Source organism: Cupressus sempervirens, chromosome 2, assembly GCF_028749045.1.
Source record: "Cupressus sempervirens isolate cs-2001-9-10 chromosome 2, ASM2874904v1, whole genome shotgun sequence".
NCBI classification, from domain to species: Eukaryota; Viridiplantae; Streptophyta; class Pinopsida; order Cupressales; family Cupressaceae; genus Cupressus; species Cupressus sempervirens.
Window position 1 is genome coordinate 120,689,142 of NC_143119.1, and position 26,585 is coordinate 120,715,726.

Genomic DNA, 26,585 nt, shown 5'->3' on the forward strand with positions numbered 1-26,585 from the left:
AATTCAAAGCAAAATTTAATAGAGACTAGCAGTTAACATTATTAATTGATTTAACTAAAATAGCAAGTACTTGACCAAAACTACATAAAACAATAATTCATTCTTACAATCAAAAGTCTAACATGTGACAGGAAAAAAAAAGTAAAGCAAAAGTGTGCATCCGAGAACAAGAAATTATATGTTGATGTTAAACATGCACAAAAATGGTGGACACAGAGAAAATCTGGGTAAAAAGAAAACCATACCTGACATGAATTTGATAGTTTATGTGTTAGGATCTCAACTGTTCCTGCCTCCATGATAGCAATTTTACATTCGTTATCGTGCGACGCAAATATGGATAGCAACCACAGTGCAAAGTTAGCTGCCGTGGCAGATTGTGGATCAAGATCTGAAAGTGGTTCAACTTTGGCTTCTCCATCCAATTCCATGACCCTTTCTTGCCTATTGTACTTTCTATTTTCCTCAACTTTAACAAATTCACAGCCACTAATGTTTGTACTTCTCTCAAGCATATCAACAAGACAGTGGACAAGCTCTCGAAAGTTTCCTGATCCATCAAGAGCTTCCATTGTTTTCTGCTTTTGTTGTTTGGCAGCACAAATAAGAACAGCAGTTCCTCCAACTTTTACTTCCAAACTGGAAGAATGTATAATACTATCACAAAGTCCATTAATACAACTTGATGCTTTTGTAACCATGTCCCCAAGAACTACAGGCATATCTCTACACAGCTTAGAAAGAATTTCAATTGCTTTTTCTTTCACGGGTGGAGTGCCAACTTCTAAACATGTAACCAGTGGCTCCAAGCAATTAGGTGCTTCCACAAGTACTTCCCATAGAGGATGATTCACTGCTCCACCATGTTTTTCTTTGCACATCAAGGAAAGCGCTTCAAGTACCTTCCCTGTAATCTCACCTTTCAAATTTGTATTAGAAAGGAAAGACACCAGATGAAGAAGAGTTCCAAAGCAATGAATTGCATCAATGAATACATGATCAACTGGCCCATGACATATTAATCTAGCTAAGAAATCTGCTGCTTGTTGCTTTCCTCTGTGAGTCCCTTCCCTCAATACTCTCGTTAATGGAGGAATAACATCATCTGCAATAGCTTCATCAGCAATTTGTCCATCTAATAGAAGATTAGCTAAGGCAGTTATTCCCATCTCTACAGCATAAATGTTTGGGGACTTTGTGAGATTAAGTAATGGTATAATTGCATCTTTAGCAAGAAAAGACATCTTATTTGTTTCAATTGAGACAAAAAGGGCTGCAAGTGCTCGGGCAGATTGAATGGCAATAGACTCTGTTCCACTGTGGAGCAAACCAATCAAAGGGCCAATTATCTCCAATTTATCAAGACTTGCAGAAAGGCCTTTGTGAACATCAAAAACATCGGCCAGAACAGATGCAGCTTTTTCTTGTATGTTTAAATTAGTAGATCCGAGCAAATTCAAGATCACATGAAGGCTTTTGTTAGCAGCAGCTCCCTCACAAACCAGGTCTTCAAGAGATGTCAGTGAAAGCACATGGCCCAACACATCAAGTATGTGCAACTTTGACTCTGGACAATCTCCTGAAAGTAAAGTCCTCAACTGCCTGAAAGTATTAGGATTTGAATCCTTAACTAGTTGCCTAAGAGCCTCTGAAGCAATTCCTTGACATTTGGTACTGGAATCTTTGAGCAAGCATAAGAAGGCTGGAACAGCTCCCGCGCTCTGGACACAAGCACAGATATCTCTACTATGACAACTTAAATTTTGTAACACAAGAGCAGCATCTTCTTTTGCTTTCGCAGAACCTGTTTCAAGCAGTTGCACAAGTGGAGGTATTCCACCTGCAGCGGTTATAGCCCAGTTGCCCTCTTCAGCTTCTAGAGATATAATAGAAAGTAAAGCAACAGCATGTTCTTGTTGTTGCTGACTAGATAAACTCAGCAGTGATATCAACAGCTGAACACCTTCTCGTCCTCTAAGAGATTGCCAAATATCTGCACGAGTAGTACACAAGGTTCTTAATGAGTGTGTGAGCTCTCTCTGCACTTCAATACTAGCCCCTGTAAGCAGACCAATGAGCAACTTCTTTGCTTCTGCATGATACAAATGTCTATGGAAGTAAACATTGCCATACAAACCAGCCAAGGCTTCAATTGCATGTTTCCACACAAGCCTTGGAATATCTGGTTTGACATGTGTGATTAGTAGGCCCTCTAATTCAACCACATTAATGGATTCTTCTGAGTCTGACTCAGAAAACATCATCAGTACATAAGCCAAAGCACCAATGGTGTCAACAACTTGCATACCGTTACTGCCACTTTTGATGCTTTCTCCAAGACTGGAAACTACAGAAGGCATACTACCCAAAATATTAGCTAAAGCCTTCATGGCATTCTCTTGCAAGGCTTGGGCAGATTCTCCATGTAAAGACTCCTTGGAAGGCGCTGCAATTGCACCAATCAGAAGTGGAATGCCACCTGCATCTAATAGAGATTTCCTTGCACTTTTCAACTTGGCGGTAAGAGCTTGCAATGCACCAACTGCCTCAGCACGTACAGAGGTCTCATTTTTGGAATCTAAAAGCTTAAGAAGAGATTTAACAGCACCAAACTCATCCACTAGAACACTGCTCGTTTCAGAAGCCAAAATCAGATTAGCCAATAGAAAAGATGCATTGGCTTGAGCAACTGGATTGCCAGAAAATAGTAGTCTCACAAGGATTTCCCCTCCACCAAGCTCAATAGTTACTTTCCAGAATCCTTCAGTGTTATTACATAGATTCTTTAAAGCCCCAGTTAGAAGACCATCGACAAACTTATCTTGATTGCAATTTGTACCAAGCTGACCCCAAAGACAGGAAACTACACCCTCGGTCACAAAAATCTTGCTCCCAACATGATCTGTCGGACTGCCACGTGATACAGCATATATGGCCTCTCCAGCTGCTTTCTGTGCTTCTACTGACCCATGTTTTAACAGTCCAAGCAAAGGAGGAATGCAACCTCCGAGCAGAACTTTGATTCTTAACTCTTCTTCCTGACATAGGACCCCTAAAGTTGAAGCCACATTGACCTTGGCAGTAGAGGTTCCAGATTTAAGGAGTGCAACAAGCAAAGGAATTGCCTGTGAATGAGAGCAAATTGCTACTCTTGCATCCTTCCCTGCCTTTCCTATATTCAGAAGGCTTTGGGTGATCAGCTCCTTCTCATGAGTTGAAGAACTTGTGCGTAGTTGTTCAATGAACTGCGCAATATTTGCCCATGTACCATCAGGGTCTTCCATCCCTACTCCATTTTGGTCCCTGCGAAATCAACAAATTTCCAAGTCATGACTTACAAGAAATATACTAATGATTAAGCTTCACAATGAATGAAAGCAATCTAGAAAATAAAAACATCAAATATGCTGCTTTCTGTGAACATCACTAAAGAATCAGAGGCATAAAATTTAAGGTATTTTGTAGTTTTCAGGTCTGTGTTACTATTTTCAAAAGTTTGACTATGCAATATATTAAAGCTTGATGAAAATACTTCAAAAATACATTTACTCTATTACCAGTTTCATCAACTCAATCGTAACAAGAACAGAGAAGTATGATTTCCCTGTTATTTTTATTTGTTTGTAAAATTATAATATCAAGCGTCCCTTGTTTTTAATTTTTCTATACCAAACCCACAAGAATAATTTCAGTGTTCTTTAATTAAGACAAACATGTAATGTTTATTCTATCAGAAGTCTAAATATGAAAAATACAAAACAATTAGCAGGCAAGTAAAAAGCATTTGATCCCATCTAAGTTACCGGTTCTGGTTCTGGTTCTGATGCTGATGCCGGGTTCTGATGCGCGGATGTGCGGTTTTTTTTTAAGAGATTTGGGATGCGTACTATAATTCTGTGTGATTAAAATCTTATTTCTAGAAATCAGCCACACTCACAATGCTTGCTCAGATAACTATCTCACTTATCGCACTCAGATTTTTTTCTAAACTTGCTCGCTGATATTTTTCTACAAGCTCTAGCGTACCAATACATGTGTCCTCCCCAATAACTTGTTATAATTGTTGTGAATCGTGATGTCCCCTCCCTAGAATAGGATTTAATTATAAATAAACAAAAATAAGGAACGAGAAAAAAAATTTATAATATATTTTATTATTTATTTGAGCCAAGAGGCCTCCTGCAGTGGCATAAGTCATCAATGTAAACATTTGGCAATTTTAAATAAAATTGGCATTCATAAAGATGTCTTATATCAGTTTCAAACGCATGGCACCAAGAGGGACTATGAAATGGTTGTCAGTTACGAACACATGGCAAGCCAGCAAGGGGAAATCAAACGAATCAAAATGATAAGTGAAAGTGCAAGTCATTGATACATAACTATTTGAGAGATGCATATGCAAGCGATTTGTAAAGAGGCAATCAGTGAGTAGTGGATTAGAGAATGCAAATTGCAGTTACAAACTGGCATGAAAGTATAATTGAAGAAGAACAACAAAAGCATGGAGTAAAATGTTTTTAGTTTTTGAAATGTTTTGATTTGCAGCATTAATTTGGATTTCTTCTAATGACAGGACCAAACTGTGCCAATGATTTGGTATACTGAGGAATGATAGTGGTGTTCCTCAGCTGGTTATAATGGGTTTTTAATTTTTCCAATCCCAACCATCTACACCAATGCATAGCAATATATATTAAATTTCAATTAAGAAATGGAAAGCCTGAGAAACTTAGCACGTCGGTAAAATGAAAAGGTGAAATAACATTTCATGGAAGATTAGTTGGTAGTAGGTAATGCTCTTCGGCCTCCAGTCTCATCCTGCCTTATAGTTATTTTCCACGAAAATTTACATTCCATTTTCGTTGAAAGATGTTTTATCAATGATTCATATTGGGGATTTTTGTTGCTTTTTTATTTTGATTGTAAGATGATAGGTTAAAGCATTTGAATTTAAATTCTAAGGTAAGAATGGAGAATTTGGGATATTTTTGGGTCCATCTAAGCCTTAACAATGTATTTTAAAAACTGAATGGGAGTATGAAGATAAGCATAAATTAGCTATATTGGGTAATTCGGGCTCAATTTTTCATCAGATTCATCAGTAGACACAATTTTATGTCTATAAATATATACATATATATAATATTTATCAAAAAAGTATAATAATATATATATATAATAACATAACATTAATATATTAATCTGATATTTCTAAATACTAAATATTTTTAGAATCAACCACAAAATGTCACTAAAGTAAGATAACTAAAAAGAAAATATATAAATCATAAGACAGTGACTTTAAGTCACATCTGACGGGACAGATGTGACCTCTTCCAACCAGGTCTGGAATTTGATGGTCGTCGCTGTTTTTGCACTTTTGGATAGTATATGACAGGTGGAAAAAACTTTAGAATGTATGAACTGACACTATATTTTTTATAAAACCATAAATATAACACTTCAAATTATCAATAAACTGTAGAAAATTATTATAAGCAATTTATAATATTTTACTTTTTGACAATCAAAATTTTTCATAAGCATTAAAATGATAAAACCGTCATGAAAAAATCATGACAGCTAAGGGTGACCATCAAATTCCAGGCCTGCTCCCAACCCACACAGGTATATAAGGGAGAGGCACGATCAAGTAGAAAGGGTAAACATGATTCTAATCATAGAAAAAGCATCGAACAAAAGGATAAAAGGAAAGACATTTAATCAGAATATGTGTGAAATTACAGTCAACCCTAGTACACACAAAAAGACAGGAATAAGAAAGGAAACCATCGAGCATCAGATTCTTGGACAGCAAATAAGAGAGGAGTACAACAAATCAGATACATCACAAGGGATATTTAGTTACTCATTAGATAAGCAGACCAATCAGTAGCAGATAATTCCCATATACATAAAGAAGAGATATGAAGTATAGTGACCATCCTCTTACTTTCAGACTGGTATAAGTCTATAGTTAATAATAACATGTAGTTTTAATTCTCACCGCTCATTAATGGTTATCACAGCATAACCGCCATTGTTGAATATCCAATCAACATCATATCCATTATTTGTTTACACTAGCAATCAATTTCCAAAGATGGGTTCTTTCAACCATATTGTTTGAGATGTAAAATTAACAACTCTTAAGGTTTTGGTATTAAAATTAAAAATGATTAATAATGCCCGATTGGAAGGGTCACAATTATGAGCAATTTTATGAGACTAGCACTTTGTGGGAACAAATGTCATAATGTTCCCATACCCTTTCTCATGATTACTATTGAAAGGGGACATAATAACTATTTAACCACATGACATAACAAACTATTGAAAGCAAAACACAAATAACCTTTATTCCTTTAAGTTAGAGAATGTTCAAGTTAGAAGTCCTTTGACCAAAATACTTGCGATGTAGGTTCATTAGACCCCACTCTACGAGTGCTTGTTGGAAGGGAACTCTCCAAACTCCATTTATCATTTTCCTAGAACACAATTCCCCTTCTTCAACCTAGTGAGGAGGATTATGAGAGCACCTATAATCTTTGGTGAAGATGAGGAGTGAAGTTGAGATACTATGGAAGTCTGACGAAGATAAAGCACTGGCCATGAACAATGTCCTTGAGTTTTTATTCTTACTAACCTCTTTCTGAGGATTCTCCAAGGGCTCAAAAGGTCTCTGGTTGTGTCATGGCAGCACATTTGCCTTTTTATTAGCTCTTAAGATGTATCCCTCCCACTTTAATTCTTAGCAAGGGGACCTATGTATGTTATAGGCAATGAAGCTTTGGCTAGTCTTCCATTATTACTATTCTGATGAACAGAGAAAGAAGTATTTGAGAGTATGAAACTAGAAACTTTGGAGTCACTCTGGGACATGGCTGCTGGGAATTAATGTAAAATATCAAGTTGATGTGTTTGTTGAGATGCATAAAATATTTCTTACATCTGTTGAAGTTCATTTAATAACCTATTTTATAAGTGGTTCAAATGTTCAGTTGTTACCCAACATAAAAAGGAAAGGAGTTTAGGAGGTTTCCTACAAAATAGGATATGAAATCCTATATATATGTATTGTGCATCTGAATGAGAAATATGTGGCACCCTATTAGGATATGAAATTCTCTATATATGTATCGCATATTTGAATGGAAAATGCGGAGGACCCTATAACTTGTGTTTCATTTTTTTGCGCTCCTGTTTTTCTCTGCCCATATTTCTCATAATGGCCACAACCTTGGAATGTTGTCATCTATTGAAACACAGAAGAGCAATGTTGAGACCTCAATGCAACATGGACAAGTTAATATCCCTCAGACAGAGGGCAAAGATCAGACAAAGCAGATGACAGAAGGACTTGATATGAGCTGCATAACACTCCCTCCTCCGAACAATACAGATGAACACAATACTCCTCCAGTTATCACAAAAACTATTATAGAAGTGCACAACGACATCCTAAAGCATTCTACAGAAGAAACACCAGAAAAAGTATATCAAAATACAATGAAGGATAATGTGATTGAGATGGGGGTTGAGAAACCAGAAGAGGAAAGGAAAGAGAATGCCAAGACAAATACAGATGTCCAAGATGAAGCAAAAGAAAAAGGGCAGACAAGAAAAGGAAAAAAAAAAAGAAAAATCTGGACCTCTAATAATACTGGCTCCTCATCCAATAAATCTGGCAACCCCCCAGATGATCTATGGAACGCTCGGTTAAGTGTTCAATCAGTAACTTCATCCTAAGTGTTATTTGACTTGAGCAAAATGGACCCTATACACAAATGTTTTAGCACCGGTAGTTTTTGACAGACTATAGGTCTGTGTTTTGTTTCTCATTCCCCTACAAAAAATGGTATCGTCAAAAATTTTTGGCAACAGATTTATATGTCAAGGAAGCATGTGTATTCAAGATTTCACATGCCAACTCTACCTAGTGGTGAAGACATAGGTCGGGAAGCTATGTCTGTCAAAGCACCCTATCTCTCTGGCAATAGAATGGATCATGTCCATTCCTTTAGTTGGTCATATTTTGTCATGCTATTTTGTGGATTGATTGCGTTGGATTTTGTGTGTTAAAGCATCTTTGTGGAGATATTCATCTTTGTTTTTGGCCTATTTAGTTGAGTAACTTGTGTCGATCTTTTTGGTCTATTTAGTTGGGTAACTTGTGTGGATCTGTTTTTAAGATAACATATGGAAATAGTTTTGTGGCCAACTTATTTTGGGAACCAGTATGTATGTTTAAGCCGGTATATTGTATGAGTGGATTGGTATATATGTATATATCTTTCACAAATTTTGTAAGGTTGAATGTGCGAAGTATGATATGATATATTTGTGACAACTAAGAGATGATGTGAGGGAGTTCTGTGTATTGAGCTTTATTGGAACTGTTCCTCATGCATACCTAAGATGCAATTATAATAGTTCATTTTGTAGTCTTGACAGTGAGTCAATATTTTGGTAGTGATCCTAAAGGGTAGTGAACAGCTGTAATATTTTATAACCAGTACAAGACATTGAGAGCTAATTCTCTCCGTGGTTTAACCCAATTTAGGGTTTCCACATGAATATGTCATGTTATTTCTCATGCTTACATTCACTTTCTGCAATTAATTATGTTATGTGGATGGTTGTTTTTAAGGGTTTTACAACTTTGAAGGGGATACTAATTCAGCCCGGCATATTGTATGAGTGGACTGGTATATATGTATATATCTTTCACATCTTTTGTAAGGTTGAATGTGCTAAGTAGGATATGATATATTTGTGACAACTAATTGATGATGTGAGGGGATTCTGTATATTGAGCTTTATTGGAACTGTACCTCATGCATACCTAAGATGCAATTATAATAGTTCATTTTGTATTTTTGACAGTGAGTCAATATTTCTGTAGTGATCCTAAAGGGTAGTGAGACGCTGTAATATTTTATAACCAGTTACGAGACATTGAGAGCTAATTCTCTTCGTGGTTTAACCCAATTTTGGGTTTCCACATGAAAATACTGGCGATATGTGTCATGTGTTATTTCTCACGATTACATTCACTATCTGCAATTAATTATGTCATGTGGATGGTTGTTTTTACGAGTTTTAATACTTTAAAGCGAATACTAATTCACCTCCCCCCCTCCCCAACACACTATTTCGAGTGTTCAATAGAGTATCCCCCGTCCACAATGAAAATACTAGTAATGAGCTCCACATATAGCAAAGACCAAGCCTAAGGACAACATTGCATGTTTAGCTTCTCCAAAGCAAATGAGTAAAAAAACCTTAGTTATGTTCTTGACTATGTCCCACTTATTCCTACAAGGGATTCATGCAATATTTACCCAACTTTTTAGCATACTTATAGAAAGGATGCTTCCAACAAGATAATATATAAGAGTAAACTGGAAAACCCGTTTGCATGCATTATCAAAGTTCAAAACAAGACCACCATTTGAAAGAGTTTCAAGACTCTACCTCATGAAATACTTTGGCACAAACACTCTAGATTCCTTCAAAGGTGGTGCCATATGCACCACTACAATACAAGCTGAAGTCATTGGGTTTAGGTGCCATTGTATCAAAAGATACTACTCCCATAACATCTCTAGCGTTAAAAGCTCAAAATAAAGATCTAACACCAAAAGAACACAAGGCATGCTTGCAAAACGAAAATTAAATAATCCCTAAATTACTATCATAAGCAAAACAAAGGAACCATCAACGTTAAAAAGAGTGTCATCTAAGAGTAAACCGCACAAACCATTTGCATGCATTGTCGAAGTTCAAAACAAGACCAACATTTGAAGGAGTTTCAAGATATTACTTCATGAAATATTTTGGGACAGACACTATAGATTTCTTCAAAGGTAGTGCCATCGTGTACCACTACAATACTAGCTGGAGTCATTTGGTTTAGGTGCCATTGTATCAAAAGAAACTACTCCCATAACATCTCTAGTGTCAAAGGCTCAAAATAAAGCTCTAACAACAAAAGAACAGAAGGCAAACTTGCAAAAGGAAAATTGAATAATCCTCAAATGATTCCCATAAGAAAAATCAAGGAGCATCAACATACAATAGAGTGTCATCTAAATGTAGGAAACAATTTTTGGCTTTCCTTGGGTAATGAAAGACTACAAGGAGAAGCTAAGAAAATTAAGCCACTAAGATATGGACCTTTCACTATTTTAAAGGCCTCCAGTAAAATGATTTCAAACTTTATCTCCCTCCCATTATGAAGATGCATTCAATTGTCAATAGTGACTGTTTGCAGCTTTCCAACCATTCTATGTTAAATGAGAACCAAGTGCTAACCCATCTTTGAGACATGGGTGTGGAAGGAAGATCCTTTCTTACAAGTGATGTGATGTTAAAAAAGAAGACAAGGGAAACTCAAAATAGATACCAAGAAACACAAAAAAATAAGACTTGAATTTTTAGCTCAGATAGGAATGTTCAGTGTGAACATATGGAAAGCTTCAAGCGATTCAAAATACTCTCTTTTGCATTTCACTTTGAAGGATTAAAGTGAATATTTTATTTAGCTTAACATCTCTAATGGAATGTAGATATGCATTACTGATTTAGAACTATATTCCATCTCATCCTTATAAATGATGGTAATGCTTTTTGTAAGAAAATTTGATTTGTGGAAGACTGGATTTTTAGCAAGTCAGTATAAAGTTTGGGGCAAAATGGGAAGGTTGTAATATACTGAATACAATGAATTTGTATTAGTTGGGGAGGTTGCCTTGTAAGTTTTTCAAAGAAATGGACTGATCTGAAGATGCAATTATCTGTGTATGCTTCCAAATTTTGAAGTTTTCATTATTGTGAGATAATGCAATGTTATTTGTCATTAGGGCATAATTACCAGAGTGAAAATATTCCTCGAAGATAGCCAAATGAAGTAGCGTTTTAAGGGAAAAAAAAGAATTCTTCCCCCACTTAATGTCTTATTGAGCTTTTGCGGGACCATATTAGATATAGAAAATGTATGAAAAACCAAAAACTGAACAATATACTGGATTCAGACACAGAAACAGGTATAGAACAAAGAACTGACAGAAATACAAAGACAGTAAGGACTGCAATCACGATGGTGACTTGGTCAAGAATGCAACTGCAATACTACCAATTGGAACTTTGAAGTGAACACTTAAAAATTCAGATTGCAAAATGTCCAAGCATCTTGTGTGAAACCTAAGTTGCTGGTTCAGTTTCAGGATCAGGTTCAGGTTCAGATTTGGGTTCAAGGAACCGATTCACCTGTATGACTAAACTTTGAAGTGCGATGTGGGTTCGTACAAAAACAATGTAAAAATTATATATTTATGTAGTCTAGAAGCATGAATTAAGATTAGAATGTCACATAGTATCATGTAAACAACCAAAACACAACAAACATGTAATCATAGCATCATGCTCGTACCATCACAGCATCATATACTTCAAATATTGGACCATTTAGCAAGAGGAGCAGAATTAATATCAGATCCAATGCTTGAACAAGGGTATTGGAAAAGGGTTAAGTACACTGGTTATTTATACATCATAAAAAGGAAAACTCTAGATAAGTTATCTAAAATCTTAGAGAAAGCCCAGATTGATATCTCCCAGCATTTTTCAAATAGATATATTCAAGACATCTATAGTTTATACTAATTATCTGACCATCTATACTTCATAGTTCTTAGACAGGGTGGTAAACTTTACAGAAATGAATAAGTTAAAATTAATGCCTCTTGTAATGGAAGAAGCAAGGAAGATGGTAAAGTTATATTAGAAATGATTTTTAAATCTTTGGCACTGTTAAAACATTCCGTGATCAATGTGGATAAGGTGTAGTCTCCAACAGAATTGATTGTTAGCTGAAAATAATGACAATATAAGACTCCATTGTAAAGCAGTGGAGCTTTTTTTCTGAATGCTTAAGTAGATCTAGCTCTGCTAACAACTACTTATATTTAACAACTCATTTAAATGGTGTGCTCATGAATTCCACCAAAACAGCATTCAGAAACAGCGAAGAGGGTTCATGACTTCCAAAAAGAAAAACTTGTTTTCCATGCCCGTCTGCCCCCGTTCGCCATGGATCTGCCCAGGTATGCACAGATTTGTCCCAAGTTCGTCCTAGGTCATCGTAGGTTTGCCCCAGATGAAACAACCTGCCCAGGTGCAAACCTCGGTCAAATCTAAAGGCGAACGGGACCAAGACTGGGGCCTGGTTCAAACCAAACCACTACCAGGGCCTAGAACCACCGAACTTGGTAAACATGAATTCTTAATTTCTAATAGAACCTGGGAGAACCATCTTGTTCACACAAACAGCCAAACCTATTAATGGGTTTGAAGCTTGAGTTTGAAACTTTGAAGCATGCATTGATTGTTGATAGGATAGGAAGAATATTGTAAGAGAATTCAACTGTGTTACCGGATTCGCATGTCTGACCTGCGGACCAGATCTGGGTCCGTACTGGGTTCAGATTCGTGAACCAGTACATACCAGGTCTGCACAGTTTCCATAAATGACCGTTAAGAGGATAGGAAAAATATTTTAAGAGAATTCAACTGTGTTACTGGATTCACGCATCTGACCCATGGACCAGATTTAGGTCCATACTGGGTTCAGATTCGTCAACTGGTATGTACTGGGTCCGCACGGGCTCCATAAATGACCCTGTGGATAGGTGCAAATTTGTGGGTCATTTATGGACCTTGCACAGATCTAGATCTAGCGCAGACCGCCCGTGAATCCGCGCAAACCCCCGCAGACCCACAAGCCAAAAAATAGTTGTGGGACCAAAACAATTTTAAAAAGTTTTTTTTTGCTTCAAACCCTAAACCAACCCCTTTTAGTTGTTTTAAAATTCATTTTACACTCATTTCCTCTCTCATTCTTGCAAGTTTGAAGTGAAGTGATTGAAATTCAAGGAGATTGATTGTGGAGTGACAAATACTTTCCTAAAGGCAGAATTGGTGTCGAAGGTATGCATTTGAACCAGTTTCTTTAGTTATTTCTTACATTGTTTCAAGTTTTTCTAAAGTTTCAACTATATTCCAAATTTGTAGAAGTTTTGAAGTATTATTTTTTTCACTTTTGTTATAGATCGCAAGTGCAACAATGAGTAATCAAAGCTCAGTGGGTGGGGAGGGATCTCAATTTAAAATTTATAAAGGGTCTCCTTTATGGAGATGCACTACAAGAATTTCACAATGTAATGGAGGTCGGGGATTCATTTGGAAATGTAATTTTTGCAATGTACAATATAGAAGCTCCTACTCTAGAGTCAAACTTCATTTCTTGGGCCTTGGGGTTAAAGGGATTAATATGTGTGAGGGGCCAAATAAGCAAGGGTTGCAACCTAGGCAAATCGAAGCATTTGGAAAAGAACAAGAAAATGCTGACAAATTAGTTTCAAAAGGAAATACAAAACTTATAGTGGGAAACAAAAATCAATGGCACCACCCACTCACCAAGTCTCTAGACATCCCTCTTGCCTACACCTTCTAGGGAGGATGGTGTTGTAGAAGAACCACAAATCACCACTCTGCAAGAGAGGCCCATTAAATAAGGCATTTCAAAATGAGTTGAGAGATATAGCTGATGACAAAGTTGGACATTGTCTCTTTGTGAATGGTGTTCCAATCAACTTACTTAGATCATCTTATTGGAGGGAGATGGTGCAAGCAATAAATAATGCATCTTTTGGTTACCAAGGCCTTGGATATGAAAAGGTGTGCACCACCTTATTGCACAATGAGAGAAAATGTAAAGACTCAACTAAAATCTATAAGAGATTCTTGGATTCAAACAGGTGTGTCTATTGTCTCAAACGAATGGAAAGATTGCAAAAACCGACCTTTGATTAATGTTATGTGCTTGATTTATTGCTCAGATTCTCATTGATTCCATAGAGGCGGCAATAGGTTGTAAAAGGTTGTCCAAGTTATTGTAGACAATGCAAAAGTTTGCAAGGTTGTGGGTGCACTGGTAGGGGCTAGATATGATCACATCCTTTGGACACCATGCACCGTCCATTCTTTCAATTTGGTGATACAAGCCATTGGCACCCAAATAGATTAGGTGAAGCAAATGAATGAGTGTGACGAGATTCAAATGTTTGTGGCAAACCACCATGTGTCACAAGCAATTTTCAAAACTTTCTCCCAATTGGAATTGTTGAAGGTAAATTTTGAAATTTACTTTATTTAGTTTCATTTATGCAATATCATTTTATGTCATGTTTTACATAATTAAATGTGTTTTTTTTTTTTTTGGCGAAACATTATATTTATATTAATAATAACTAGTTCAAAAGAGCTCCCAGAGAAAAGAACCAGAAAAGAAAAACTCTGATCATTGCTTGTTACAAAAAAGAAATGCAGAAGAAGAAATACTGCATCAAGAGAGAGTATCTATCAGCACTAATGAATCTTGTCCTAGAGATTCTTAGATCGAGAATATAGTAATTACAAAGAGCCCAAAACTCATATGAATACAATTCATTGATTGGTGCCAGAGACAAGACCTAGAGCCCAACAAAAAATGTCACAAAGATTACCATCACTAATCTACATCCAAAACTTCAATTAAGACCATGATATTAGAAAGTCATCTGATGCAAGTGTAATCCAAGACTTGGACGTGCATATAGTATCTCAAAAGAACAAGTGAGATCCATAAAAGAAAAAACATGCGAAATCAAAGAAAAGTCATGGTTTACTATCAAATAAAAAAGGAGGACTCAACCTAATTCTAAACATATTCTTTTGTCATAATATTAACCAAGTTGGGGAGATTGAGGAGGTTAAGTGGGGAAAGTAAAGAGTTAATATAAACCCCATCAGTACCCAAATTAGCCAAACAATCAGCTAAAAGATTGCCTTCTCTATAAATTAGCATGATGCAACATTCAGAGATTGAGTCAAGAAGAGACCATACTTGATGTAATATGTACTGAATGGACCAATTATATACATGACGTTTAATACACGCATTAATAATAAATTGATGAGTCCCCTTCAACTTGTACCTTAGATATAGAAAGTGGTTTTTCAAGTTCCAAACCAAAAAGCAAGGCTAGGGCCTTAGCTTTGTCATTAGTATATTGAGGGAGAGAAGATGCTTTTGCTGCAATCACATGACCTTTAAAATCTCTAATGACTATGCCATAGCCAAAGTTCCCTGGATTTCCTCTAGAGGCCCCATCAAAATTGAGTTTGAAATAACCCTCACTTAGAGGAATCATAATTAAATGTGCTAATAACTTACTATTAATATGTTTTTAGGTGGCTGAACCCGCTTTTCATCACACACAATTGTCCTTAGATGACTTGTAAGGGTGAAGGATACATTGTCACAAATGGTGATTAGCAACTAATGGGGCATTTGAAAATAATCCAATACAAGGGCCCAAAAGGTCAATGCAATGATATTGAATGCTGATTGATGGGATCAGGTGGATTACGTATTGGAATTCACTGAGCCTGTCATGTCTATGCTTAGGTTTGCCGACATGAATCATGTAATATTCCGAACAGGATATTTGCCGGATTCCCTTAACAATACCCTTAGAAATTAAACCTTGTGGACAATTTACAGCACATTCGGAAACCAGTACAATTTTCCAATTATATAAATGTCCCCAGATATAACATTCAAAATCGGGTATACGAACATGAGACAGTGCTATAATAAACCAGAAGATTCTTCAAATTTATAGAACCCGTTATTTGCAATAACATTTAAAATATCAACATGCAACCAAGGTTCATAGACTGGTATGATAAAACCAGAAAACTCTAATAATTTCTCAAACAGTGATGTTGCTTTGTACAACAGCAATATAACATCCAACAACTAAATGTTATTGTATTTTACAACAGCAATACAATAACCAGCAACTAAAATTCAATCTTATACACAGAAGTTACAGTCAGATTGGAAAAACAAGGAAAGAACCTATAAGCTCGATGAGACACCTGAATTGATATCTCCCCTAACAATGGGTTTTCGTCCACTGTCTGCCTGCACGAGGGGCTATGTCCTCACACCGGCTGAAAGCTGAAGCTTTCTAAAAACTCTCCAAGAGAGAACTAGAAATCTGAATATGAAATCAAGCATGTCCAACAATGAGCAACTTTCTCCTTTTTAAAACAAAACCTTGACTCTTCAGCTCCTCTCTGGTTACGTCTTATTCCCTAGTGGCCCTTCAACTTCTACAAAGCATTTCGTCTTGTTCCTCCTTGTCCCCTTTGTCCTCAATATAACATTAAATCGACCCTTTTAATATTTTGAGTCCAAGTCTCAAAGTCAATTTAATATTGCATGAAATAAGACTTCAATATTTTCTAATGTTCCAAAGGGAACATTACAAATCTCCCCTCCTTAAAATTGCTTGTCCTCAAGCAATTCGTACCAGGATCCCATACGAGTCTGCAGGCAGCCCTAAAATCCAGACTGAAAATAATGTTGGCCAAACTGCGAAGCCAGATGTCTCCCTGCAATCTATCAATCAACCGAATCCCTAGATCCCATATAATTCTCTGAAAAAACTCAGCACCTGCACCTGTAAATTGCTCAACATTGATCAATACCATGATCACAATAAAATCCTCATCCAACCAAAGATACAACCAGCCAACACTTGGATCCTCGATCAATCCATACATTGTGTCAAACCTGTCGCCACCTGGATCCCAAAACAATCGAACCCCACATCCATTCGCTATATAGAGGTAAAAATACTTGGTAGTGTCTATAACATAACATCTCTCTATAGCTTCCGCTAAACTCCCATGGATGTGATAACCAACCAAACCATCATGCCAACTGATACCATAGTCATCCTGTAACCATGTATCCATAAGAGAACCTTGTGACATAGAAGTAGCAAAATATGTTGGATACATATCAGCATGATGTACAATTGCCAGCTTTCCCTACAAGTAATCCCCCACAAACAACTGAGTCGGACACTTGCAGCCGCTAATCCCATCTTCCGAAGATGGTGAACACCCATCCCACAAAGGATGATATAATTTTGTAACCAAGCTGGAACTAACTACTACCTCCGAAGATATCGCCAAGGGAGTAGTATCACTAGCAAGAACCGTGCCAACTACCAACTTACCAACATCACACATGATCTCTGATACAACATCCCTAGTCTCCGTGCCCTCAGTAGTAGAGACCACCACCATGTCAGGCATACCACAACAAACTACTGCAACACCCAACTCAATTGAACTTGACCCCAGTGGAAGAGAGCCCGATATGCCAATGCTAGTATCAACGATGGATGCATCCCCATCTCCACTGTCTCTGACAATCTCAACCATGGGCATCCTCGGATCAGCAGACACCACACCTCGTGACGGTATAGAATCTGGTAAAGACTGCAGTCGTTCCAACTCCATGGTCACCTCAGCCAGATGCAATTGTGACTCCTCGAAAGCCAACTGTGTACTATCAAGAATCTTAGAAGTCACCACGAGCTACTGAGTAAGCTCACTCACCTCTTCTTCCTTGACCAACAATGCGTCATATGCTGCACTGCCCCACTCCATAAGATGATCTCTGTCAGCTACCAACTGCATATAATTCTGTCTCAGAATCCAGATAGCCTCCCATAAAGAGTGGATCTCTGTCAAGGAAAAATAACTACCTTCTTGCTCAACACTAGTAGGAGAGCCCCATCCATAAACTGCTAACAACTGACGAGCAGCATCGAAATGCTGGCAATCGATGGCAATGTCACACTCACTAACTCTAAGCTGACTAGACACATGATGTCGTTGGCTAGCCTGTCTCCTACAATCCTCCTCTGCCATACTATCCAAAAGAGTAGACTCAAAATTACTGATCTTCGAAGTACTACCATCCATACTCTGCGAATCAACTCCAAAGCTCATGTCAAAATATAGAGTATCAAAATTTGTAGCATCGCTGTCCAACTCCTCTATACCGAAAGAAATTGTCGGGGAGACTAAGTCCCCATAACTGTCCATTGCATCCGCTTGGATGTCATCAATGCCAATACGATCCAAGGACTCATCTGTAATCACTGACAATTCAGATGTGCCTGAATCATCATAAGCCCACTGCATTCTGTGTGGTCGACTAGAAATGCACACAACTCCCAACACGGATGTATAGAAACTAATACCAACATCAGACAAGCTGCTGAAACACGAAAGAACAACACCGTGCAATCTTCTAATCAAATCTATGATAACACCCAAACAATCATTGTTACCAAAGAGTGATAACAATCTCCAGTCATCTGAATCCCAAATACCAATATAACAATCCCAAGTCCATATCCGTAAACTAGAATCAGCTGGTAACTCGAGCAAACTCCTCACCCAAGTGATATGACTAATACCAACTAGCTCCATATACCTGTCTGATACTGTCCCTGAATCCTGGGTATGAATGCAAGGTGTACTCTCACAATTATCAATAACCACATGTGATCCGCCTGCTGTAGAAAATTGAGTATCAGGTGTGCAAGATAAGACTAAACTCAATTCCACACCACGCTCGTCCACATGTCTCCTCGAGTCCTGTAATGCCAATGGAGTTCTCCCCAAAGAAACTCAAGTGTCCTCAAGCTCGTGAGAAAGCTTGTCAACTTCCTCCTCCTTTCTGCTCAAGGTATCTGAATAGACTCTGGCAAGGCTAAGAAGATGGTCACGGTCTGATAGCAGATGTAAATAACTCAACTTCATCGTTCCCATTCCTTCCCTAATAGCCTGTAAGTCAACATAAGAAGACTTTGCCTGAATTCCCTTATGTCTTCCCTGTAACTGAACTATCTGGATGTGATCCTCTATCATATCTCGTATCCTGTCATGGTGCGATAATGAAGTCATAATACTGTCTATGTCCACCTTCAGCTGGCTAGACCAATCATGTGAAGTATTTCCAGCCTCAACCTCATGTGACGAAGCATCCAAATGTGCCTGGCACTCCCTCTCAGCAAAGTCATGAATACTCAATGTTTGTTCTTTTCTGCCAAGTAACTCACCATCATGCACAACAACATCCTCATAATCATCATCCGAACTCACTATGCTGTAGTCATTGCCTGTCGTAATCAAACCATCCTGAGTACCTGTGACACCACCCACTAGCAACCTGTAAACAACTGTCTCAACTTGAGGATCAAGTTGACCGTTACTATCAATCTGCGTGATATCCTTCACCTCTTCCTCCTGCGGCTGAGTAGGAGCTGCATCTTCTACCTGGCTACTGATCTGTTTTCCAAACTCCTCATGCGAGTTCCTAGTAACTGTATCAGTCGATCTCTTGTTATCTGTCCTGCGAGATGATCTGCGTATAAATCTAGTCAACTTATCCATGGTAGCCGGATCAGCCAACTTGTCACTCAACTCACGGTTTATTTTGACCATATCATCAACTACTTTCTTGATTTCAACCCAACTATCTGAATGATTACTTTTTTTGCTGCTCTGTGGTTCCTCTTTCAAGAAGGTAGGCCGTGTGGGACGGTTAACTGACAATGAAGTGTACCTCTTCCTGTCCATTCTGCAAACAATACTGAGCAAATTCCTACAACAGTCTAATGATCACTGTATTACTCTGTTCTCAGAATTAGTCAAATGTTTGCAAATGCTGTTAAATTTTTTTATTTTTATTTTTAACCGTTCCCAAGTTCCTGTAGAATCTCCCAAATTTGCTCTATCATTCAATGTATTAAAGTCCAGTCTAGTTATGGAATAACAGAGATAGACATTTCATCATACAGTTTGCAGACCACTTGGAGTAATACTAACATTCTTTGAACTGATACTTGCTAAGGAAGAATATGAGGTTTATAAAATGCACAGAATCTTAATGTGAAAATAATTTGGAGGCACAATCCAAAGGATGAACTAATAAGAGATGATTCAATTCTGTACTGTTAGATCTAATATCAGGACTTCCAAGATTTTCCACAAATTACAAAAATACTTCCCAGCCTTTTGTAATCTGAATGTAGCCCCAAATATATGTTGATATTCAGAAAATAAAGGGAGGAGTATTAATCCCGTTCACAAACAATGCACAGAATAGGATTTAAGAGCACAACGTTATAGACATTTATCAAGTTGGGTTTGCTGATAACGACTTCTGCTGTATTGAGCCGACTGGTTAACGATCTAAGAGCTATAGACCACTTCTGGATTCAATTCCATTTCCCATATTTAATCCCAGTCTTTTCCAATGACGTGAACCTGCTGCTATATCTTTGTGTTCCTGTTTCTGGACGTGATTTTCATGTAAGCTTCTCACTTCCTTCCCATAACTATAAACACTGTAGTTCTGTAAATTCCTATCTCAACGTGATTCGGGCTTGTACTGGCCTGGTATTTACCGCAACTTTCAGCATACACCGGTATTTTCCAAAGAATGTAACGACCAAAATCTGAATTATACTCTGCAGACACTTCCAATCTTCTGCCAAGATTCGTCTTACTCAGATGTTTTACCCTTGGTTTCTAGTGGCACAATACTTGATAGAGTAGTTTTTATTTCTTTTAACTACTTATTCCAGTTTTCTATTCTCATGCTATGCGTTGTATTCTGCAAGTCTTCCAATCCTTTAGCGTGATAAATTCAACACGTAAATCCAACACGTGCCCAACTTGAGCCAACTTTGGTAACTTTTTGACAACTCTCGACAGAAAATTTAAACGTTACACTTGCCTTTACATCGTCGGTTCTGTAGCTCTCCTTGAAACCTGTCAATCCTATTCGGATTGGTCATCAAAACTGATGAATAACGGCAGTTTGTATGTCCGTTACCTTGACTGGTGCTTCACCCACGGCTCCTCAAGAATAGCTGTCACTGGCGCCTATTCTGGATTTGTCGTTACGTTCAGAATACTCTCTCTCCACGACGTGTTCACCAGCAAGAAAACACGAAGTTGAAAATGCCGCCCAGTTTAGCAAGACAAAGTTTAACGCTGTCTCAAAAAAAAAAAAACCCTTCCAGACTGCGTATGACTACACATAAATCTGCGAATTCAAGGCCCGATGGCAAATGCTTGCAGTCGCCACGCGTAGCAAAGAGCCTTTAATCTTAACGCCACGGGTCTGAGGTGTCTAGGGATGAATTTTCGCTGCGCTGTGCAATTCCCGCGCGTCACAATCTGCTACCTGTACACTCGCGAGTTCGCCAAAAATGCCTGGTTTATCCACTCTGCCCCTGGTTCATGCGTTCGAATCCTCTGTTACCTTTGATACCCGTAACTCCTTACTGCGCGAGAGACAACTGTCCGGGCAGGTCGAGAATCTTTCGTAACGCTAAGGCTCTGCTGTTACAGCTTATTATCCTTATTTCCTGCGTAAGCAAAACCTATTTCAAGTTCCCGTATTCCCGAACGCGTGATGAATTTTAGGGGCTTCGTCATTCCCACTTCCCGTAAATCTGCTAAGTCGATAACCCTTTGGTATTGTTTACGACTATCTTAACTTTCACGTACTGACTCATGGGATTCTGTCTGAACATATAATGGGTTGGTAAATACTTTCAATGACCTGTTCCTTTGTAATCACATAGAGAATTTTGCATATTTGGATCAATGCCTATGACTGAACATTTGCTCCACTTGCATAACACTTAATATTGGGCCCCATACCAATAGCCAGCTCCAAAATTCTTTCAGCCTGTCTTTTCAAGGGAGTTATCAATTGAACCTTGTAACTCGCAACCTCTTCCTCGTAAGATTTCATTCCTTTGTCTAAAACATAGCCATGGAATTTCTCATACCAAGCCGGTTTGGACGATGAACCTCATTCAGAACTTCCTGCAATGAGCTCTATAAACCTCTACAAGTTTCTGCAGAGTGTTCTTCTTACATAAACCTTCTTGTCACGTAAGCGCTCTTGGAGCCCAAAAAGAATCTTAGAAGCCTCCTTTCCAGATGGATTTACAAAAAAAAAAGAAAAACAATCTTAGCACAATCCGCAACAGCCAACCTTACATCCATAGGATCAATAGCATAATAGTAATCTCTGAGAGAGTTCGCAACCTTCAAACTTGATTAAACTTTTGACAAAATGGCCCCAATATGATCGGTTTCATCATGTGAACATTTTAGAATTTCCGTGATCTTAGAGGCTCTCAGTGATTGGACGCCATGACTGTAAAGATTGCAAAACAAGAATATGTTTCTTGATAATTTGATGCTTCTGCATTATCCGTTTAGAACATCTTTATACTTTGCCTGCCACTTCAAATCGGCAGAATAACTAGGCTCTATTATAGCTTCACAGGCTGGCAGGAAAACCAGCTCTGATACCACTGTAATATTCCGAACAGGATATTTGTCGGATTCCCTTAACAATACCCTTAGAAATTAAACCTTGTGGACAATTTACAGCACATTCGGAAACCAGTACAATTTTCCAATTATATAAATGTCCCCAGATATAACATTCAAAATCGGGTATACGAGCATGAGACACAGTGCTATAATAAACCAGAAGATTCTTCAAATTTATAGAACCCGTTATTTGCAATAACATTTAAAATATCAACATGCAACCAAGGTTCATAGACTGGTATAATAAAACCAGAAAACTCTAATAATTTCTCAAACAGTGATGTTGCTTTGTACAACAGCAATATAACATCCAACAACTAAACGTTATTGTATTTTACAACAGCAATACAATAACCAGCAACTAAAATTCAATCTTATACACAGAAGTTACAGTCAGATTGGAAAAACAAGGAAAGAACCTGTAAGCTCGATGAGACACCTCAATTGATATCTCCCCTGACAATAGGTTTTCGTCCACTGTCTGCCTGCACGAGGGGCTACGTCCTCACACCGGCTGAAAGCTGAAGCTTTCTGAAAACTCTCCAAGAGAGAACTAGAAATCTGAATATGAAATCAAACATGTCCAACAATGAGCAACTTTCTCCTTTTTAAAACAAAACCTTGACTCTTCAACTCCTCTCTAGTTACGTCTTATTCCCTAGTGGCCCTTCAACTTCTACAAAGCATTTCGTCTTGTTCCTCCTTGTCCCCTTTGTCCTCAATATAACATTAAATCGACCCTTTTAATATTTTGAGCCCAAGTCTCAAAGTCAATTTAATATTGCATGAAATAAGACTTCAATATTTTCTAATGTTCCAAAGGGAACATTACAAATCGACTATGCTTGGGGGGCATCTATGATGACATGGACACCATGTTGGAGAAAGTCAAATTGGTAAGTTATAATACAATCCTCTATCCTAGTTTTTTATTATTAAGAGGTAGCTAAATTTAAAAAGTTTTAATTTACATAATATGCATCAAGATAACTTACATGAACATCATTTGTTATTCATATCCTAGATCATACCAAGGAGAGAGAATGACCCTCCAGAGACCTTGTACAAAATAGTGGAATGAATTGTTCTTCACTGCTGGAAAAAGGTGACTACACCTTTGCATCTCTTAGCTTATGCTCTCTCCCCCGGGTAGTATAGCCCAAGTTACTTTCTATTCCAAGTAGAGTGGCACCTTATAGAGATTTTGAGGTTGCTAGTGGGTATAAGAGGGCATTCAGTAGGATCTTCAGCAATCCAAAGGTGGGGGCAAAAGTTAGGGCAGAAGTCGGATTATTTTGTGATGTCCCTTGTTAGGACCTTGTATAATTTAACTTAAATTTCTCAATTGAACTTTTGCAGACCAAATCTATATATCTAATTTTCTCTTCTATATATTTTCAGTATTTTAATATTTCTTTATATACATTGATATGAGAAAAGGTGTGTCTTTTCATTCAATTAGTTATATTACTGATTAAAATTAATATTATTATGTTATTATTTATATTAATATAAATTATAAGTATACCATTATTATTATGTTATTATTTATATTAATATAAATTATAAGTATACCATTATTAATATTATATTATTACTATATTTATTTATTATTTATCTATTCATTTATATTTTAATTATATTGATCTTATTTTGACAAGGATATTACATATTTATCTCAGGAAAAGATGCAGATCCTATTGTTGTGAATGATCAAAGCAGAATGAATGGTATTACATGGTGGTACCTCCATGGGCAAGATTACGTGTACCTCCAACCTCTTGCCATAAAGATCCTATCATAACTAAGTTCTTAATTTCAAGTGTTTTTCAAATTTTTTTGGCCACTTGCAATGTAGATTTTAACATTTATTTTGTTTGCTTTCTCTCTAGGTTGCTAGCTCTTTTGTCATTGAGCGGAATTGGAGTACATACTCCTTTATCCACTCGCTGAAGCATAATTGATTTGGCTCCAAAAAAGCAGAAGACTTGGTGTTTGTTTACAACAACTTGTGCCTCTTATCACGTAAGGATCCAAAATGCAAGAAGGGGGCAGAGAAGCTTTGGGATGTGGCACCCAAGTCTACTAACTTGGATATGACGATTTAGGATCTTGCTAGAGCCACGTTGCTTGATGTTGAGGAGGATGACACAACACCCTCTAGTGCTAGTGGAACCAGTTTCGGTTCCAATGATGACGAGGATCTATTACTTGCATCCACTCAAGACCCCAATAATCCACATTTTTTAGATAATCTGTTTGATGATTGAGAACACTTTCATGATTATTGAATCATGTTTCAAACATTATTGAACTATAAGTCTATAAGTACTTTTATGAATTTGATGTGATGTTTTTCTTTTGAATCATATGTTTATCTTTGACATTTGGCATTTATCAATGGTCAAGCATCATAGATTCATACTTCATAGTATGAAATGATTTAGTTTTACCATTATGTATAGTATATACTTCCCTTTTTTTTAATATATAAAGCGTGCAAAAACACACACACATGAATATTTGCTAATAGTAATGGGAAAAAAGTCACAAATCTACAAATCCAATTCTCAAACCCCAAATCCATCCCTGAACCCGAATTGGCAACTTAGGAATTTAGTTGTTTGTTAGAGGATATGAACCAAAGTAGAGAGAAAGATTGAAGTCCTTGTAATTATCTTTCTAAATTAAGACATAGGATAACGAGGATAATGCCACTGCCATAAATCTCGATTTCACTCCTCATTAGGATTTATCACTTTACAGGGTAAAAATTGTGCTTTTGGAGTCTTATTCAAGTTTGTATTTATGATTGATAACAAATTTCTCTTCTTAAAGAAAACTTCATGTGTTAATAGAAACATGATCATACCATCATAGCATCATATACTTCAAATATTGGACCATTTAGCTAGGGGAGCAAGGCTAATATCAAGTCCAGTGCTTGAACAAGTGTATTGGAGAAGGCTTAAGTACGATGATTATTTATACATCACACTTGAGAAAACACTAGATAAGTTATCTAAAATTTAGAGAAAATCCAGATTGATATCTCCCGATATTTTTTAAACAGATATATTCAAGACATCTACAGTTTAAACTAGTTATCTAACCAACTATACTACATAGTTCTTAAATAGGGTAAACTTCATCATAAATTAATTACTTAAAATCAAGGTTGCACAGGTACGGGGTATTTGGGTACCTTGGGTATAGGTACAATATGAGTATGACTATTTTTCAATATAGGGCACGAGGCTACGTGGTTATGCCTAAAAAAAAATTAATATAATTTTTGATATTTTATAGAAATTCTGAAAATGAATCACGAATCATGACATTGAGCTTTCAAAACAAGAAATCTGAAAATATTAGTCATGAGTCATAATATATATGTTGAATGTTTAAACTTTAGATGCATGACAAATAAGGAAAACTTTAGTTATGAACAAGAAGATCATAAATCCTATAGCGACATATTGCAAATGATAAATTTCTAGTTCTAACTTGAACAAAATCAGAAAAAGTTTAGTAGTTTACTGTTAATGAATATTGTATCAAAGTTTCAAACCGATTACCATAGTTGCACTTCCCTAGGAGACGGGGGGATAGAGGGCCCTTAATTTGGGGACGGTGGGGGGAGCAAGAGGGGTTGTATATACTATACATGTTGTACTTAAAATACTAGTTATGAAAAGATGTATTGCAATATAAGATGTAAAGATGTAAAAGAATAAATACTTGAACATTGCATTGAATTGGAACATCATACATTGAACATAAGTAGTCAAATCAGCAAATAGCCAACACTGTGAGGTCGCCCCATCCTCAGCAAAGGTGGCAAAATCTGGTGGCATCATTGGGGAAGCAGGAACGGAGTCCCCAAGTCCTAGGTGCATCCCCGTCTCCAGGACGTGTATGTTGATTACATATTGAATTAAGCTTTGATAAACAGCAAGCTGATATGCAAATGAAAAACTGAAACAAGAATCAAACATCTTAATCTACATGGCAGTTATTTTAACGTTCTCCAAGGGGAAAAAATGTGAGCCAACATGGCATTTTCAGCTCCAAGGTATGTACCCAAGCATGTACCTGGTATGCATACTCGAGGTCTGGGTATGCGTACCCATGTAACCTTGCTTAAAAATCAATGTGTGTCATGAAGGAAGAGGTAAGAAAGATGGTAAAATTATATTGGAATGATTCTTAAATCTCTGGCACTGTGAAAACATTCCATA

General features: G+C 37.1%; 1 protein-coding gene across 2 annotated transcripts in view; it reads right to left on the reverse strand.

Moving 5' to 3' along the window:
- The window catches only part of LOC149571309 (protein CELLULOSE SYNTHASE INTERACTIVE 1-like), a 90,191-nt gene that overhangs the window by 9,059 nt on the left and 54,547 nt on the right, over positions 1-26,585 (reverse strand). Inside the window, exons 1-2 of one of the 2 annotated variants that reach the window (XM_089812858.1) lie at positions 3,804-4,015; positions 246-3,303 (exon numbers count right to left, since the gene is read on the reverse strand). In XM_089812858.1, the coding sequence (XP_089668984.1) occupies positions 246-3,284 (3,039 nt within the window). In that variant the 5' untranslated portion in view covers positions 3,285-3,303; positions 3,804-4,015. Of the gene's footprint in view, positions 1-245; positions 3,304-3,803; positions 4,016-26,585 lie in introns of those variants that run through there. The other variant, XM_089812857.1, reaches the window with a different exon arrangement.